At 39.8% G+C, this 15,679-nt stretch overlaps 2 protein-coding genes across 2 annotated transcripts in view; one reads left to right on the top strand and one right to left on the bottom strand.

Moving 5' to 3' along the window:
• nt5dc1 (5'-nucleotidase domain containing 1) overlaps positions 1–15,679 on the bottom strand; it is a 619,201-nt gene that overhangs the window by 463,096 nt on the left and 140,426 nt on the right. The gene's annotated exons all lie outside the window — the stretch shown is intronic.
• The window catches only part of LOC132400455 (collagen alpha-1(X) chain-like), a 49,912-nt gene that overhangs the window by 5,829 nt on the left and 28,404 nt on the right, over positions 1–15,679 (top strand). The window contains exons 2-4 of the mRNA XM_059981438.1: positions 4,737–4,808; positions 14,403–14,450; positions 14,616–14,666. Coding sequence (XP_059837421.1) covers positions 4,737–4,808; positions 14,403–14,450; positions 14,616–14,666 — 171 coding nt within the window. The remainder of the gene's footprint in view (positions 1–4,736; positions 4,809–14,402; positions 14,451–14,615; positions 14,667–15,679) is intronic.

The following is a 15,679-nucleotide window of genomic DNA, read 5'->3' on the forward strand; positions in this document are numbered from 1 at the left end:
ATATGTCTTGGTGAAAGATGAAAGAACTCATAAGGCCCTGGCAGAATTATTATTTCATTTCAATTTGAGGTGTGTAACATCTAATTTTTAATGATTTTAAGACTCAAGTTTTCCCAGACTTAGAAATACTACATTTTGCATGCACTACTATGGTATTCTTGCAGGAAAGGGTGACTAGACAGAAAATGCAGCATTCATACCTAATCTTACCCAGAACAAATGTTTTCCTTTGACAAGAAGATGGCCATATCTATAAAACTGCCAAGTGGCTTCATGATCATCGTGATGCCCTGGAGATCTGGAAGTTCATGGCTGTCTAATTAACTAGAGATTACACTATGATTTATCAGAATCAGAGTCAGTTTTATTATCCAGGGCACGTATCGTGCAATTTGTTAACTTAGCAGCAGTTCAATCCAATACAAAATATAGAATAATAATAATAATAAGTAAATCTATTATAATATACATATATTGAATAGATTAAAAATCACACAAAAATATTTAAAAAGTGAGGTAGTCTCCAAGGGTTCAATGTCCATTTAGGAATCAGATGGCAGAAGGGAAGAAGCTGTTCCTGAATTGCTGAGTGTGCGCCTTCAAGCTTCTGTCCCTCCTACCTGATGGTAACAGTGAGAAATGGGCATGGCTAGTGTGCTGGAGTTCTTTCATAATGGAATCTGCCTTTCTAAGACACCGCTCCTTGAAGATATCCTGGGTACTTTGTAGGCTAGTACCCAAGATGGAGCTGACCAAATTTACAAACCTCCGCAGCATCCTGGGCAGTAACCACAACCCCCCCCCCCCCCACCCCCAGACAGTCATGCAGCCTGTCAGAATTCTCTCCATGGTACACTTATATAAGTTTTTGAGTGTATTTGCTGACATGCCAAATCTCTTCAAACTCCGAATAAAGTATAGTCGCTGTCTTGCTTTCTTTATAAATGCATCAATATGTTGGGACCAGGTTAGATCCTCAGAGATCTTGATACCCAGTAACTTGAAACTACTCACTCTCTCCACTTCTGATCCCTCTGAGGATTGGTATGTGTTCCTTCATCTTACTCTTCCTGAAGTCCACAATCGGCTCTTTCGTCTTACTGACATTGAGTGCCAGGTTGTTTCTGCGACGCCACTCCACTAGTTGGCATATCTCGCTCATGTATGCCCTCTCATCACCATTTGAGATTCTACCAACAATAGCTGTATCTTCAGCAAATTTATAGATTTATTTTCCTAACTAACTACTTTTTGCAACAAAGAATCCTAAATCAAAATCCTTATTAATAGAGATTAATATTACTGCAGTGTTTATTTGAAATAAGTAGCTAAATTATGCTCTTTGCAAATAAGTCTAATTACAGAAAATATGGCCTGGTTTAAGAATTTTAAGTTAGCATCAATGGGAAAGGTAATTTACACAAATAATCAATAATAAAACTAATTAAAACATTTACAAGTTTAGTTGATTGCCGAGCTTGGCAAAACATTTACAGATGTTTTGGGCTCCACACAAGAGGCCATCATCAGTGCACAATTGAGGGTATTGTCTCCTTAGAGTGCTGGCTTATATACTCCTCTGGAGTCCAAATGGATATTGATTAAACATTGTGATCTGGTTGGCTGGTTCAAAACACCGTGAAATGTTGAGCAGTAGAAGATTCCGATTGGCTAGCTTCGAGGGAGGTCCATTGGCTGTCCAGATTCCAAATGGACCTCCCTCGAAGCTAGCCAATCAGAATCTTCTACTGCTCAACATTTCACGGTGTTTTGAACCAGCCAACCAGATCACAATGTCTGATTAATATCCATTCAGACCCCAGAGGAATATATAAACCAACATTCTGAAGAGGCAACACCCCTAACTGTGCACTGATGATGGCTTCTCGATTGCAGCCAAAACATCTGCAAGTATTTTGCCAAGATAGGCAATCAACCAAACTTCCAAATAGCCAACCTGAGCTACTGATATTCCATAATAAGTCAAAGTAAAGCACAGCTGTTTATACTGGGCCTCAATTCTCTGAGAATATTATAGCAGATTCACAACTTTTGTTAATGCTTTTATTAACAATTTTAAGAAAAGCAATCAGTGGCATGGATGACTTGAGTTATCACTGTCTTGTACTTTTTGTAACTTGCTGCCCCATAAAAATACAAACATCACTGGATTTATAATTAAATTCAAATCACACTCACTGCAATAATCCCACAATTTCTCAAAAAGCATTTATCTCAGAATTTTTAGTAATAGCGTAAACAAGACTTGGGAACTTGTTATAAGTTTCCCAGAAAAATGAGGACCCATTTGTAATTTCTAAACCTGACACGCCATTTAGAAATGGAGGCTCAGAAATTAAAGATTCCGGAAGACTGTAAATAGTTTCTAAATGTTTCTTTCCTGTTCTTTTCTCCCTTTATGTTTAGTCTCTCCCCAATTTCATCTTTCCTACCATCTACTTTTCTGATTTCAATCTGGGAACAACCCATTTCCTTCCAGGCAGTTTCAATTTTTTCTCTACTTATTACCTTCATTGATTAAGGAGGAAAGTCTCAGATTGCCATTAACTTTATCACATTATTATTACTTTACATCTCCAATGTCTGGTGGTAAATAAAAGGTAAAAACCAATCCTCATCGATAGATAAGATACTTTATTGTTCCCAAAGGAAATGCAATATGAAGTTACATTACAAACTCATACATTTCAATCTCCATAAACAGGATAAGTGGAAAATAAACGTTTCAGAATCAGAATCAGGTTTATTATCACCAGCATGTGACGTGAAATTTGTTAACTTAGCAGCAGTAGTTCACTGCACTACATAATCTAGCAGAGAGAGGGAAAATAATAATAAAATAAAACATAATAATAAATAAACAAGTAAATCAATTATGTATATTGAATAGATTATTAAAAGATGTGCAAAAACAGAAATACAGTATATTTAAAAAAGTGAGGAAGAGATTCCACCTGATATTCTACCAACGATGGTTGTATAGTCAGCAAATTTGTAGGTGGTATTTGAACTATGCCTAGCCACACAATCATGTGTATATAGAGAGTAGAGCAGTGGACTAAGTACACACCCCTGAGGTGCACCAGTGTTGATCATCAGCAAACAGTATGTTATCACCAATCCACACAGATTGTGGTCTTCCGGTTAGGAAGTTGAGGATCCAATGACAGAGGGAGGTACAGAGGCCCAGGTTCTGTAAATTCTCAGTGGGAATGATAGTATTAAATGCTGAGCTATAGTCGATGAACAGCATTCTGACGTAGGTGGTTGTGTTGTCTAAAGCCGTGTGAAGAGCCATGGAGACTGCATCTGCTGTTGACCTATTGTGACTATAGGCAAATTGCAATGGGTCCAGGACCTTGCTGAGGCAGGAGTTCAGTCTAGTCATAACCAATCTCTCAAAGCATTTTATCACTGTCGATGTGAGTGCTACCGGGTGATAGTCATTAAGGCAGCCCACATTATTCTTCTTAGGCACTGTTGTTGCCTTTTTGAAGTAAGTGGGAACTTCTGCCCATAGCAGTGAGAGGTTGAAAATGTCCTTGAATACTCCCGCTAGTTGGTTGGCACAGGATTTCATCTTACTTTAAATATCACCAGTAATGGCAGAGATGCATAACATTGAAATACTTGCATTGTCAGTTAATGAGAAGGGAAAAGAATACTGGCAATGATCCCAGGAACGGAAGGGTTAACTAGGAGAAGCATTTGATGGCTGTGCCTGTACTCACTGGAGTTTGGAAGAATGAGTAGGAATTTCACTGAAACTGGTGACCACTCAGAAAATTACAGGAGCATGCTGCCCAGAATCTCAACTTTATCTTATTCTTTGTACTCTGGAGCTTTTGATTAGAGAAGGTGTTTACCTTAGATTTTATATTTTTCAAAATTTCTTCCTGTAGTTTACTGATAAATCTCAACAAAAATTGGAACATAAATCCATTGCCTCGACTGTCGCAATGAGGCCACACTCAGATTCAAGGAATCCATGACCTTCTCTACTGTCACAATGAGGCCACACTCAGGATGGAGGAACAAGACCTAATATTCCGTCTGGGTAGTCTCCAACCTGATGGGATAAACTTTGATTTCTCGAACTTCCAGTAATGCTCCCACCCTACTCGTTCACCATTTCCCATCCCTTTTTCCCTCTCCAACCTTAACTCGTTGCATGCCCATCACCTCCCTCTGGTGTTCCTCTCCCATTTTCTTTTTTTCCATGGCCTTCTCTACTCTCCTATCAGACTCCCCTTTCTCCAGCTCTGTATCACTTTTACCAATAAACTTTCCAGCTCTTTACTTCATCCCTCACGGTCCCGGTTTCACCTATCACTGTGTATTCCCTCTCCCACCATTTAAATCTACCCCTCATCTTTTTTCCTCCAGTCCTACCAAAGGGTCTCAGCCCAAAACATCAATTGTACTTTTTTCCATTGATGCTGCCTGGCCTGCTGAGTTCCTCCAGGATTTTATGTGTGTATTTTGGGAACATAAGAACTTGTTTATTCTTAACTGAACAAAATAACCACTTTTTCAACTAAATGAGCTACTTCATATCGATATTCTGAAAGTCATATCTGAAAAAAATTGTTATTCATCAGGAATGTTAAAAGTCCTTCCAAAGTTGTATAACAAATTTACATACACCTATAACATGGAGCAAAATTTAAAAAATAAAATAGTAACTTGTCTTGTGTTTATGTTTTCAAAAACAGATAATGAAATAAATTTGCACCATTCAGCAAGTAACGAAGACAGTGGGCATAACAGCAACTCAAAATCTGCAAGTAAGCTACATTCAATATTTATTAGCAGGGCTTATAATTGAAAATTAGCATCTCTGCTTCAGGGTAATGTACCTAGATTAGACAGGGATGAGTTTTTAGGAGGCTGCATTAATGTGGATTGCTTCATATTTTGAAAAAAATGGAAAAGCAGGAATACTACAAACTGTGGATTGCAGACCACATCAACAAAACAGACCCATTGAGGCTAAAATGGTGGTAGATGTGTAATATTTCATTGAATTAATTCCTAGGATGACAGGGCTGTCCAATACAGAGACAGCAACTTAAATTGGCATAAATTCTTGGGTGACGATTAATTTATGATTTTATTGAAACATACAAGATTCCCATACCAACGACATGCTAGTAGATGTTTCCTAAGAGGCAAATATTCAAGGGGCCTTCCAATCACAGACATGAGAAAATCTGCAGATGCTGGAAATCCAACTAACACACACAAAGTGCTAGAGGAACTCAGCAGGCCAGTCAGCATCTTTCGGAAAGAGTACTGTTGACATTTCAGGCTGAGACCCTTCAGCAGGACTGAGGAAAGAAAAGGTGAGGAGTCAAGAGTCAGAGGATGGGGGGTGGGAGAAACACAAGGTGTTAGGTCAAACTGGTGGTGGGGGGGCAGTGAGGGGTGAAGTAAAGAGTTGGTGAGTTGATTTGTGAAAGAGATACAGGGCCGGAGAATGGGAAATCTAAGAGGAAAGGAAAGAAGGCCATAGAAGAAAGAAAAAGGGGTAAGACACCAGAGAGAGGCGATTGGCAGGCAAGAAGATAAAGTGGAAGAGGGAAAAGGGGATGGGAAACAGAGAAGAAGGGGGCATTATTGGAAGTTCGAGAAATCAATGTTCCTGTTGGAGATGGTGGAGGTTAGAGAAAATTATGTGCTGGACACGAAGGCTGGTGCAGTGGTAAGTAGGACAAAAGGAACCCTATCCCTGGTGGGGTGGTAGGAGGGTGGAGTGAGGCAAATTTGACTTTTCTAGTCATCTGCTTTCTTCCAAATTCCATCCAAATAACACAGGATTCTGAACTCAGGTTTTTGTTTGGTGCAAAGCTTTACAGTCATAGAGCATGCAAGAAGGTTCCTCTCATTTTTCACCTCTATGTAGTGATTTGAAAATTCTGACCCATATTCACACATTTTTCAGTGTGACATCTATCTCTTCCACGGTCAGTCTCTGCTTGCAACATCTACAGCTCCAGCTCAACCTAGTACGTGTGGTCCATTGCTTCACCAACATCAGAGCCTGCAATCAACTTCCCCATATATCCTAGAAACTTATGTATTTATTTATTTACTGAGATACAGCACAGAATAGGCCCTTCCAGCATTTTGAGCTGTACTACACAGCAGCTGCCAATTTAACTCTAGCTCAGGGGTCAACCTTTTTCTTCATTCCATGGAGCCTTACCATTAACTGAGGAGTTAGAGGACCCAGGTTAGGAACCCCTGGCTCAGCCTAATCATGGGACAATTTACAATGACCAAATAACCTACTAATTGGTACATCTTTGGACTGTGGGTGGAATCCAGAGCATCTGGAGGAAACCTCTGCGGTCAAGGGGAGAACATATAGACTTCTTACAGACAGCGATGGGGAATTGAACCCAGGTTGCTGGGTTGTGCTAACCACTATGCTACCATACTGCCGCATGTATCCTTTGATCCCACTTCCATGCTTACTAAAATGACAACCCAAGTAATGTCCAGATTGAAATGACATCCTAAAAGCCTCAAGTTCAAAAATCAGCCTCTCTAGTTTCTCATTTATGGTGTTAATGGTAAGACTCTTGGCAGTGTGGAGGATCAGAGGGATCTTGGGTCCGAGTCCATAGGACACTCACAGCTGCTGCGCAGGTTGACTCTGTGGTTAAGAAGGCATACAGTGCATTTCCTTCATCAATTGTAGGATTGAGTTTAAGAGCCGAGAGGTAATATTGCAGCTGTATAGGACCCTGGTCAGACCCCATTTGGAGTACTGTGCTCAGTTCTGGTCGCCACATTATAGGAAGGATGTGGAAACCATAGCAAGGGAGCAGAGGAGATTTTCAAGGATGTTGCCTGGATTGGGAATAGGTTGAGTTAACTCGGCCTATTTTCGTTGGAGCAACGGAGGATGAGAGGTGACCTGATAGAGGTGTACAAGATGATGAGAGGCATTGATCTTGTGGATAGTCAGAGACTTTTTCCCAGGGCTGAGATGGCTAGCACGAGAGGGAACAGTTATAAGGTGCTTGGAAGCAGGTACAGAGGAGATGTCAAGGGTAAATTTTTTTACACAAAAAGTGGTGAGTGCGTGGAACAGGCTGCCAGCTGTCGCGGTGGTGGAGATGGATACAATAGGGTCTTTTAAGAGACTTCTGGATAGGTACATGGAGCTTAGAAAAATAGAGAGCTATGGGTAACCCTAGGTTATTTCTAAGGTAGGGACATGTTCGGCACAACTTTGTGGGCCGAAGGGCTGTATTATGCTGTAGGTTTTCTATGTTTCTATGTTTCATTTTACTCCAACTCAGGCATGGCAAAGCCAGTAAAGTACTTTGGTAGTGCAGGAAACAGAAACATAGAACCCTAACCACAGAGTCAACCTGCACAGCTGCTTTGAGTGTCCTATGGACTCGGGCTACAAGATCTCTCTGATCTTCCAAACTGTCAAGAGTCTTACCATTAATACTATATTATGCCATCATATTTGACCTACCAAAAATGAACCACTTCACACTTATCTGGGTTGAACTCCATCTGCCACTTCTCAGCCCAGTTTTGCATCCTATCAATGTCCCGCTGTAACCTCTGACAGCCCTCCACACTATCCACAACACCTCCAACTTTTGTGACATCAGCAAACTTACAAACCCATCCCTCCATTTCCTCATCCAGGTCATATTTAAAAATCCCGAAGAGTAAGGGTCCCTGAACAGATCCCTGAGTCACACCACTGGTCACTGACCTCCATGCAGAATATGATCCATCTACAACCACTCTTTGCCATCTGTGGGCAAGCCAGTTCTGGATCCACAAAGCAATGTCCCCTTTGATCCCATGCCTTCTTACTTTCTCAATAAGCCTTGTATGGGGTACTTTATCAAATGCCTTGCTGAAATCCATATACACTACATCTACTGCTCTTCCTTTATCAATGTGTTTAGTCACATCCTCAAAAAAATGTAATCAGGCTCGTAAGGCATGACCTGCCCTTTACAAAGCCATGCTGACTACTCCTAATCATATTATACCTCTCCAAATGTTCATAAATTCTGCCTCTCAGGATCTTCTCCATCAACTTACCAACCACTAAAGTAAGACTCACTGGTCTATAATTTCCTGAGCTGTATCTACTCCCTTTCTTGAATAAGTGATCAACACCCGCATCCCTCCAATCTTCTGGAGCCTCTCCTGTCCCCATTGATGACGCAAAGATCATCACCAGAGGCTCAGCATTCTCCTCCCTCACCTCCCACAGTAGCCTGGGGTACATTTTGTCCAGTCACTACTACAATCACTAAGATCCTTTTCCAATCACTAAGATACTTTTAGTGATCTAAGAAGTTAGTGTCTTGAGTTCATATTCTATGACACTGTAGGATGTGTAAAACTCTCAGTGATTTCCAAAAGGAAATGGTGAATGGCAGTGGTTACGTACATTTCCACCGCAGGCATTAGTTACATTGGCCTAAGGATAGGCACCAGCTGTCACTTCCCAATTTGTCTTCTGTTACCACATCAGGTTTTGGTATGACGAAAATTCCATTTTTAGACACTATAAATACATAATCTACAAAGTTTTTTCCATTAAGGTACCTTAAAATCAATATTAAATCTCACAAAAAAGTCAGAGGTGCTTTTGGAATGTGTATTTTTTTTTCAAAAATAACAATCCACACATTGAAGCATGCCAGTTACTTGTAATTTAAGAAAAGAATAATGCTGCCATTTTGTGAAAAAAGTCATCCCAATGATGAACTACTGGAGGATCAAGGTATCAAACGTAAACCATACCACCTGTGCCAAATAAATCAGGAACCCAATCCACCACAATTTACAAACAAAAATAGTTGACAAATCATCATGTAAAGATGCTTCCCAACATTATAGACATTTATGTTTGTAGACTCCTGTAAATAAAAACTGCTTTGATAATCAAAAACAAGAGAAAATCTGCAGATGCTGGAAATCCACACACACACACACACACACACACACACACACACACACACACACACACACACATACACACACACACACACACACACACACACACACACACACACACACACACACACACACACACACACACACACCACCCCCCAAACATTAACTGTACTCTTTTCCATTGATGCTGCCTGGCTTGCTGAGTTCCTCCAGCACTGTATGTGTGTTGTTTTGATAATCGATTTGGTTTAGGTCAAGATCTGGCTATTCAATTTCATGACTACAGACTGCAAGTCTATTACATCCAATAAATTGTGTAAAACTATCACATAGTTGCTGTAATATCTTCATGTGTACTTCTTACTTTTCCAAAAAGCAATTCAGTTCATGTTTAATGCATTATTATTAACATGCAATTCTAGGTGGTAAAAGATTTATAAATTAAACAACCTTGAGATTCATCTCCTTACAGGCAGCCGCAAAACAAGAAACCCAAAAGAACCCATTAAAAAAAGACCAACAAACACCCAATGAGCAGAGAGAGAGAGAGAAAACAAATTGTGCAAACAATAGAAGCAAACGACATTCAAAATGGAAATTTTGTTCTTTAATTTTTGATCTTTAATACAAAGAACGTGGAGTCATACAGCATGGAAAGAGACCTTTTGGTTCATTGACTACTATGGGCACCCATCCCTTACTGATCCTACCTCCCAGCACTTAGTCTGAGACCTTCTTTGTCTTAAGAACTTTAAATGCTTGTGTGGACACTTAATGCCATCAGCTTCAACCCCCCTCTCTGGCATTGCATTTCAGACATGTACCACTCTAAGTATTTAAAGGTCCCCCTAAATTCATTCCCCTTACCCAAAATGTATGTCCTTGAGTTCTATTCACATCTGACCTAGCTTCCTCAGGTCCTCATGAGAGTTATTGGCTCGAAGTACTGACTGTTTATTTCCCTCCATAGATGCTGGCTGGCCTGCTGAGCTCATCCAACATCTTGTGTGTGTGTGGACATTAATCAATCCATCTTCATGTATCTTCTTTATTCCTGGAGACCTGCACTGAAATTCATCACTGAACTCTCCAAAGTCTACTTCCTTTGTGAATGATGTATAGATAATCACTCCTATACTTTTGGCTTTACACACAGATTGCTCAAGTTGTCTGATTGGGTCTTACTTTTTCGCCCAGGTCATTCTTCTTCAGCACCTTTAAATTCACCTTAATTCTGACTACCCATGATTTCCTTTGACTATCATATTCCTCCTAATCTCCTCTTAAAGCATTTCCCTGCACTTTTAATACTTCAAAGTCCAAAGTACATTTATTATCAAAGTATCTAAACATTATACAACCTTCTTTACACATCCCTAAATATTCAGGATCCCTATACTTACTTTTCACTCCCTCCACACTAGCTTTTACCCATACTGGAAAATCTTGGCCTTGAAATTTTGCTATTTCTTCTTTACTAGCTGACCAATGAGCAGATGAATCAAACCTGCAGGTAGATGCACCCAGTCCATCTTTACCAGGTTCTCTCACATTAATGAAATTGATCTTCCCTCAGTTTAAAGGGAACACGAGTGAATCTGCAGATGCTAGAAATAAATAAAAACACAAAATTCTGGCAGCACTCAGCAGGCCAGACAGCATCTATGGGAGGAAGTAGTGACGACGTTTCGGGCTGAAACCCTTCATCAGGAGTGAAGTAACTTTTTTGCCCTGGTTATTCTTCTTCAGCCCCTTTAAATTCACCATAATTCTGACTACCCATGATTTCCTTTGACCATCGTATTCCTCCTAATCTCCTTTTAAAGCATTTCCCTGCACTTTTAATACTTCAAAGTCCAAAGTACATTTATTATCAAAGTATCAAAGTACTTCACTCCTGATGAAGGGTTTTGGCCCGAAACATCGTCACTACCTCTTCCCATAGGTGCTGTCTGGCCTGCTGAGTTCTGCCAGCATTTTGTGTTTTTATTCCCTCAGTTTAATACATTTATACTGGACCAGGGTAGGGTGCAGATATGTCTCTACCAAAGGAGGTGTAAGGTGCTCCTTCCCTCCTCTAGCCTGCAAGTCACCCTTGGGCAAGTATAGCACCAGCTTAGCTTCCCTCATCAGAGTCACATGAAGCCATGGGACAAGGTGATGGAAGGTCGTATGAGCAGCTGGTGAATATCACAAGCCCTGGTTATGCAACCACTGATGTCAGGCAGACAATCTCTGAAGTATATTGATAATGGCAGAAATCATCCACCTTGTAAAGACACTGCTCAGAAGAAGGCAATGGCAAACCACTTCTGCAGAAAATTTGCCAATGATCGCCCACATCATACGGCATGGCACTTAATGAACAAACGAACGATGCTGGTCCATCTCCATCTTTTTCCACAGAATACGGTCACCGTCTCCAAAATGATCTCATGCAGACACTCCCCCCCCCCCCCATTTGACCGCAAGATAAGGTCAAGTAATACTCCTTCACCCACTGTTCTATCTAAATACTGCATGAAAATGTTCTCCTAGACACTTCAAAAATTCAATCCTTTCTGAGCATTTGAAGCTTATTCAATTTCAGTGTATACTTGGGTAATTAGAATCCCACAGTATATTAATTTATTTTACTGAATCTCTCTGATATGTGCCTATACTAGAGAGGATGAGAGGTGACCTGATAGAGGTGTTTAAGATGATGAGAGCCATCAATCGTGTGGATAGTCAGGGGCTTTATCCCAGAGCTGAAATGGCTAACATGAGAAGGCACAGTTTTAAGATGCTTGGAAGAAGGTACAGAGGAGAGGTCAGGGGTAAGTGTTTTTTTATGCAGAAAGTGGTGAGTGCGTGGAATGGGCTGCCGGTGACAGTGGTGGAGGTGGATACAATAGGGTCTTTTAAGTGATTCTTGGATAGGTACATGGAGCTTTTAAAAATAGAGGGCTATGGGTAACTCTAGGTAATTTCTAAGTAAATACACGTTCGTCACAGCATTGTGGGCTGCAGAGCCTGTATTGTGCTGTAGCTTTTCTATGTTTCTATATCCAAACCTGTACCTTCTGTAAACCGTTAGGAGGTCTGTAACATAGCCCGTGCAAAACAACAACACACTTTGTTTTCCTAATGTCAACCTACATGGTCTCGCTTGAGAAGCATTTTACGATATCCTCCATCAATAGTGCAATCTTTGACTAACAGTGCCATACCTACTTCCCTTTTATCTACCCCTCTGTTGTTCCTTCACCCATATCTCACTGATGGAACCCTGTTTACTTAAAGCTTTGAGTTCATCAATACTTTTTGTATTAAAATATATGCAATTTAGCTTGGAGTTCACTTGTGCGCACTTAGATATATTGTGCCAATCATAATTTAAGACTCACAAAAGAAAATATTTAAATGCCAGTCAGTGCCCTTTCAGTCTTCAGGTCAAGATTTCTGCCCACTTATAGAGCACATAACAGTACAGTACTGGACAGGCCATTAAGCCCATGTTGTTTTATTGATCCTGATGCCATATTCATTACTACAAGAGAGGTCCTTGCAAAGATGGGCCCCACAAAAGCATTGTGATTTGCGCAACATTATTACAGCTCAGGACATCAGAGTCACTGTAAGGAGTTTCTGTATGTCCTCCTCATGGAATGTGTGGGTTTTCCCTGGGTGCCCTGGTTTCCTCCTAGAGTCCAAAGGCATACTGGGTAGATTAACTGGTCATTGTAGATTGACAGGGTTGTCAGGAGTTGCTAGGGCAGTGTAGCCCAAAGGGTCAGAAGTGCCTGTTTTGTGCTATATCGCTAAATAAATAAATAACCTACATCATCCATATCCCTCCATTCCTTTCATCATTGTCCCTATCTAATTCTACCAAAGTTTTTTTCCTCGCTCTGGATAAAAAAAACTCCCACCCTCAAACCCCAATCTTAAAAGCATTTGCTCTGGTATTTGACAATTCTACCCTGTTGAAAAGATTCTGACAGACTACTCTCTCTATGCCTCTCATCATTCTAAAGACCTCTGTCAAGTTTGACCTTGGCCTGTCTGCAAGAAGATGGATCTCAGAGTTGTATATGGAATACATACATTGATAATAAATGTATTTTAAACTTCGAACACTATTAGGGAGAACAACTTATGTTTGTCAAACCACTCCTTCTATCTCATACCCTGTAAATCAGGCAGCACCCTGGTAACCCCTTCTGCATTCTCTCCACCTTCTCTTCATCCTTCCTAATGCAGAAACTAGAACTATACACAATACTCCAAATGAGGTCTGACTAAAATTTTATATAGTTGCAGCATAACTCTATTACTCTTATACTCACTGCCTCTTCCAAAAAAGCCAAGCATGCCATATGCCTCCTTATCTTGTCATTCTAGTATTTTATAGTTCTCGTTAATAAAACTGTAAAGTTACTCTGGTGCAACACTGGATTTAATGTCTGTGTTACAGCCTAGAAGTAAACTCAGGCCAACATACATGTTTTACCTATCTCTTTTTCTTGGATGAATCTCCAAAATCACCTCAACTTCCTAACTTTACCTGAAGCTGTGCAGAATTAAAACTATCTTATCATTAAGGTTATAATCTCTTCCCGTCCTGCCAAACCTAACGTCTTCAAAAGAACTAAACTGTACAAATACTTGTGAGAACTAAACCTTACAAATCTTTCCTCAACTGACCCTTGCACAGTTTGGACACCCCGTTACAGGAAGGATGTGGAGGTTTTGGAAAGTGTACATAAGAGGTTCACCAGAATGCTGCCTAGGCTAGAAATTATCAGCTAAGCAGGAGAGACTAAACAAACTTAGATAGTTTCCTCTGGAGTGACAAAGGTTGAGGGGAGGCCTGATAGAAGTTTACCTGTAGTGCACTTTCTCCGGAGCTCTACACTTTATTCTCCATCCTGTTCTCTTTTTTTAACCTGGTTCTACCTCAGTGCACTGTGTAATGATTTGATCTGTAAGAACAATATGCAAGACAAGCATTTCACTGTATCTCAGTACATGTGACAATAATAAGCTACTTCCGAGTTTTAAATTTATGAGAGGCAGAGATAGTCTGAGCATTTTCCCCCAGGACAGAAATGGCAGATACTAGAGGAAAAGCTTTAAGGTGTGAAGGGGAATTTATTTTACACACATGCAGAATGTAGGCACCTGACAGCACATGAACGTGGAAAGCAGACACATAATGGGGTTTAATGAGCATTTAGACAGCACATGAATATGTGGGGAACGAAGGGATATGGATCATTTGAAGGCAGATGGGATAGTTTAGTTTGGCATTACGACCGGTGCAGATATCAGAGACTTAAGTGCCTGTTCCTGCGCTGCTCTCTTCAATGTTACGTGATTTTGTATTTAGAGAAGGGAGGGAGTTAAAAACAACAACAACCTTATTTTGTTTTTCTTCCTCAAAATAGGTAATGAATTAAAAGGACGTGGAAACAATGGCCACTCTAATTCTGCAAGTAAGATCCATTCATTAATTATATTATGAGCTATGCAAATAAAAACTTTCTTACTCTTCTTCACTCTCAAAGATCAATTAAAACACATTCCTCTTAATATTTATATCAACTATAATTAAAAAAAACTCATGCTTTTGGCTATGTTTTGTTTCTTTCATAAAATAGGTCATGAAGTAAAGGGAAAGTATGCGTTCAAGATTGATGACAATTCTGAAAGTAAGTAAGCTTTAATTTTGCCTGTACCATAAATTTAATCATTGATGAAGACTCATTTTTCTCCTATAGTAAAGGCTTTGCTTACCAATTGTAGATACAAAACATCAGAAGAAATAAAGAAATTTTAAATATTAGTCAGGTTTTGTGTTTTTTTACCTGTCCATTTCCAGTAGGATTTGTTTGAGGTGCAATCTTAATCTGCTCAAATATTTCCTCATATTAGAATTTGAAATGTGATGGAGAATAAAACTGCAAAGTAGGAATATCTTTTCCTGTTTTGCATTTGTTTAACAATCCTGATTGCCAGAATTTACATTTTGAATCTGCTTTGACAGATATGATACTGTACCTCAAATCCATGCTTAGGTACTTGTCCTGAATCTCTGAATGAAAGGAGGTAAAAACATATATTGTACCTTTTGAGCAATTAGTCAGCACCAGCTTAAGTGACTGGCCATCAAAATTTTACCAGACCTCATCTTTCACTTACTGATCACTTTGAACTCCTGTTAACCCCAAGTACCACACCAGGAGAGAGATGACTTTGAGAAAACCTTCTGGGTTCAGCAATATTATGTTAGGATTAAAAAATATCAATATTATTTAACAAAGGGAAAGAAAATTAGTTGGATATCGACAATGACAACCTTCCAGGCAATCAATTTTATCAATTGATAAAAAGAACTAGCATGCATTTGTGGTTTGACAAACTTAGTTGAATATTTTGAGGAAGTCACTGGCATGGTGGGTACTGGTGTGCTCAGGATGTTGTCTATATTGATTTCCAGAAAGTATTTGATAAGTTACCAAAAACTATCAATAATAATTATTTTGCATGTATGCATTCCAAGCCAAGCAAGAGCATTAAAGTTGACTGGCATCCGCACATGGAGCTTGTCTTGAATTTAGTCAGTGAGCACTCTTTGACAATATATGCTGATAGGCATCACATCTGCAGCCTGGATTTTCTCAACAATCCCTACAATACCAAATGCAAAAATATCGTGATTGTT

The sequence above is a fragment of the Hypanus sabinus genome, chromosome 10 (genome assembly GCF_030144855.1).
Source record: "Hypanus sabinus isolate sHypSab1 chromosome 10, sHypSab1.hap1, whole genome shotgun sequence".
Lineage (NCBI taxonomy): Eukaryota > Metazoa > Chordata > Chondrichthyes > Myliobatiformes > Dasyatidae > Hypanus > Hypanus sabinus.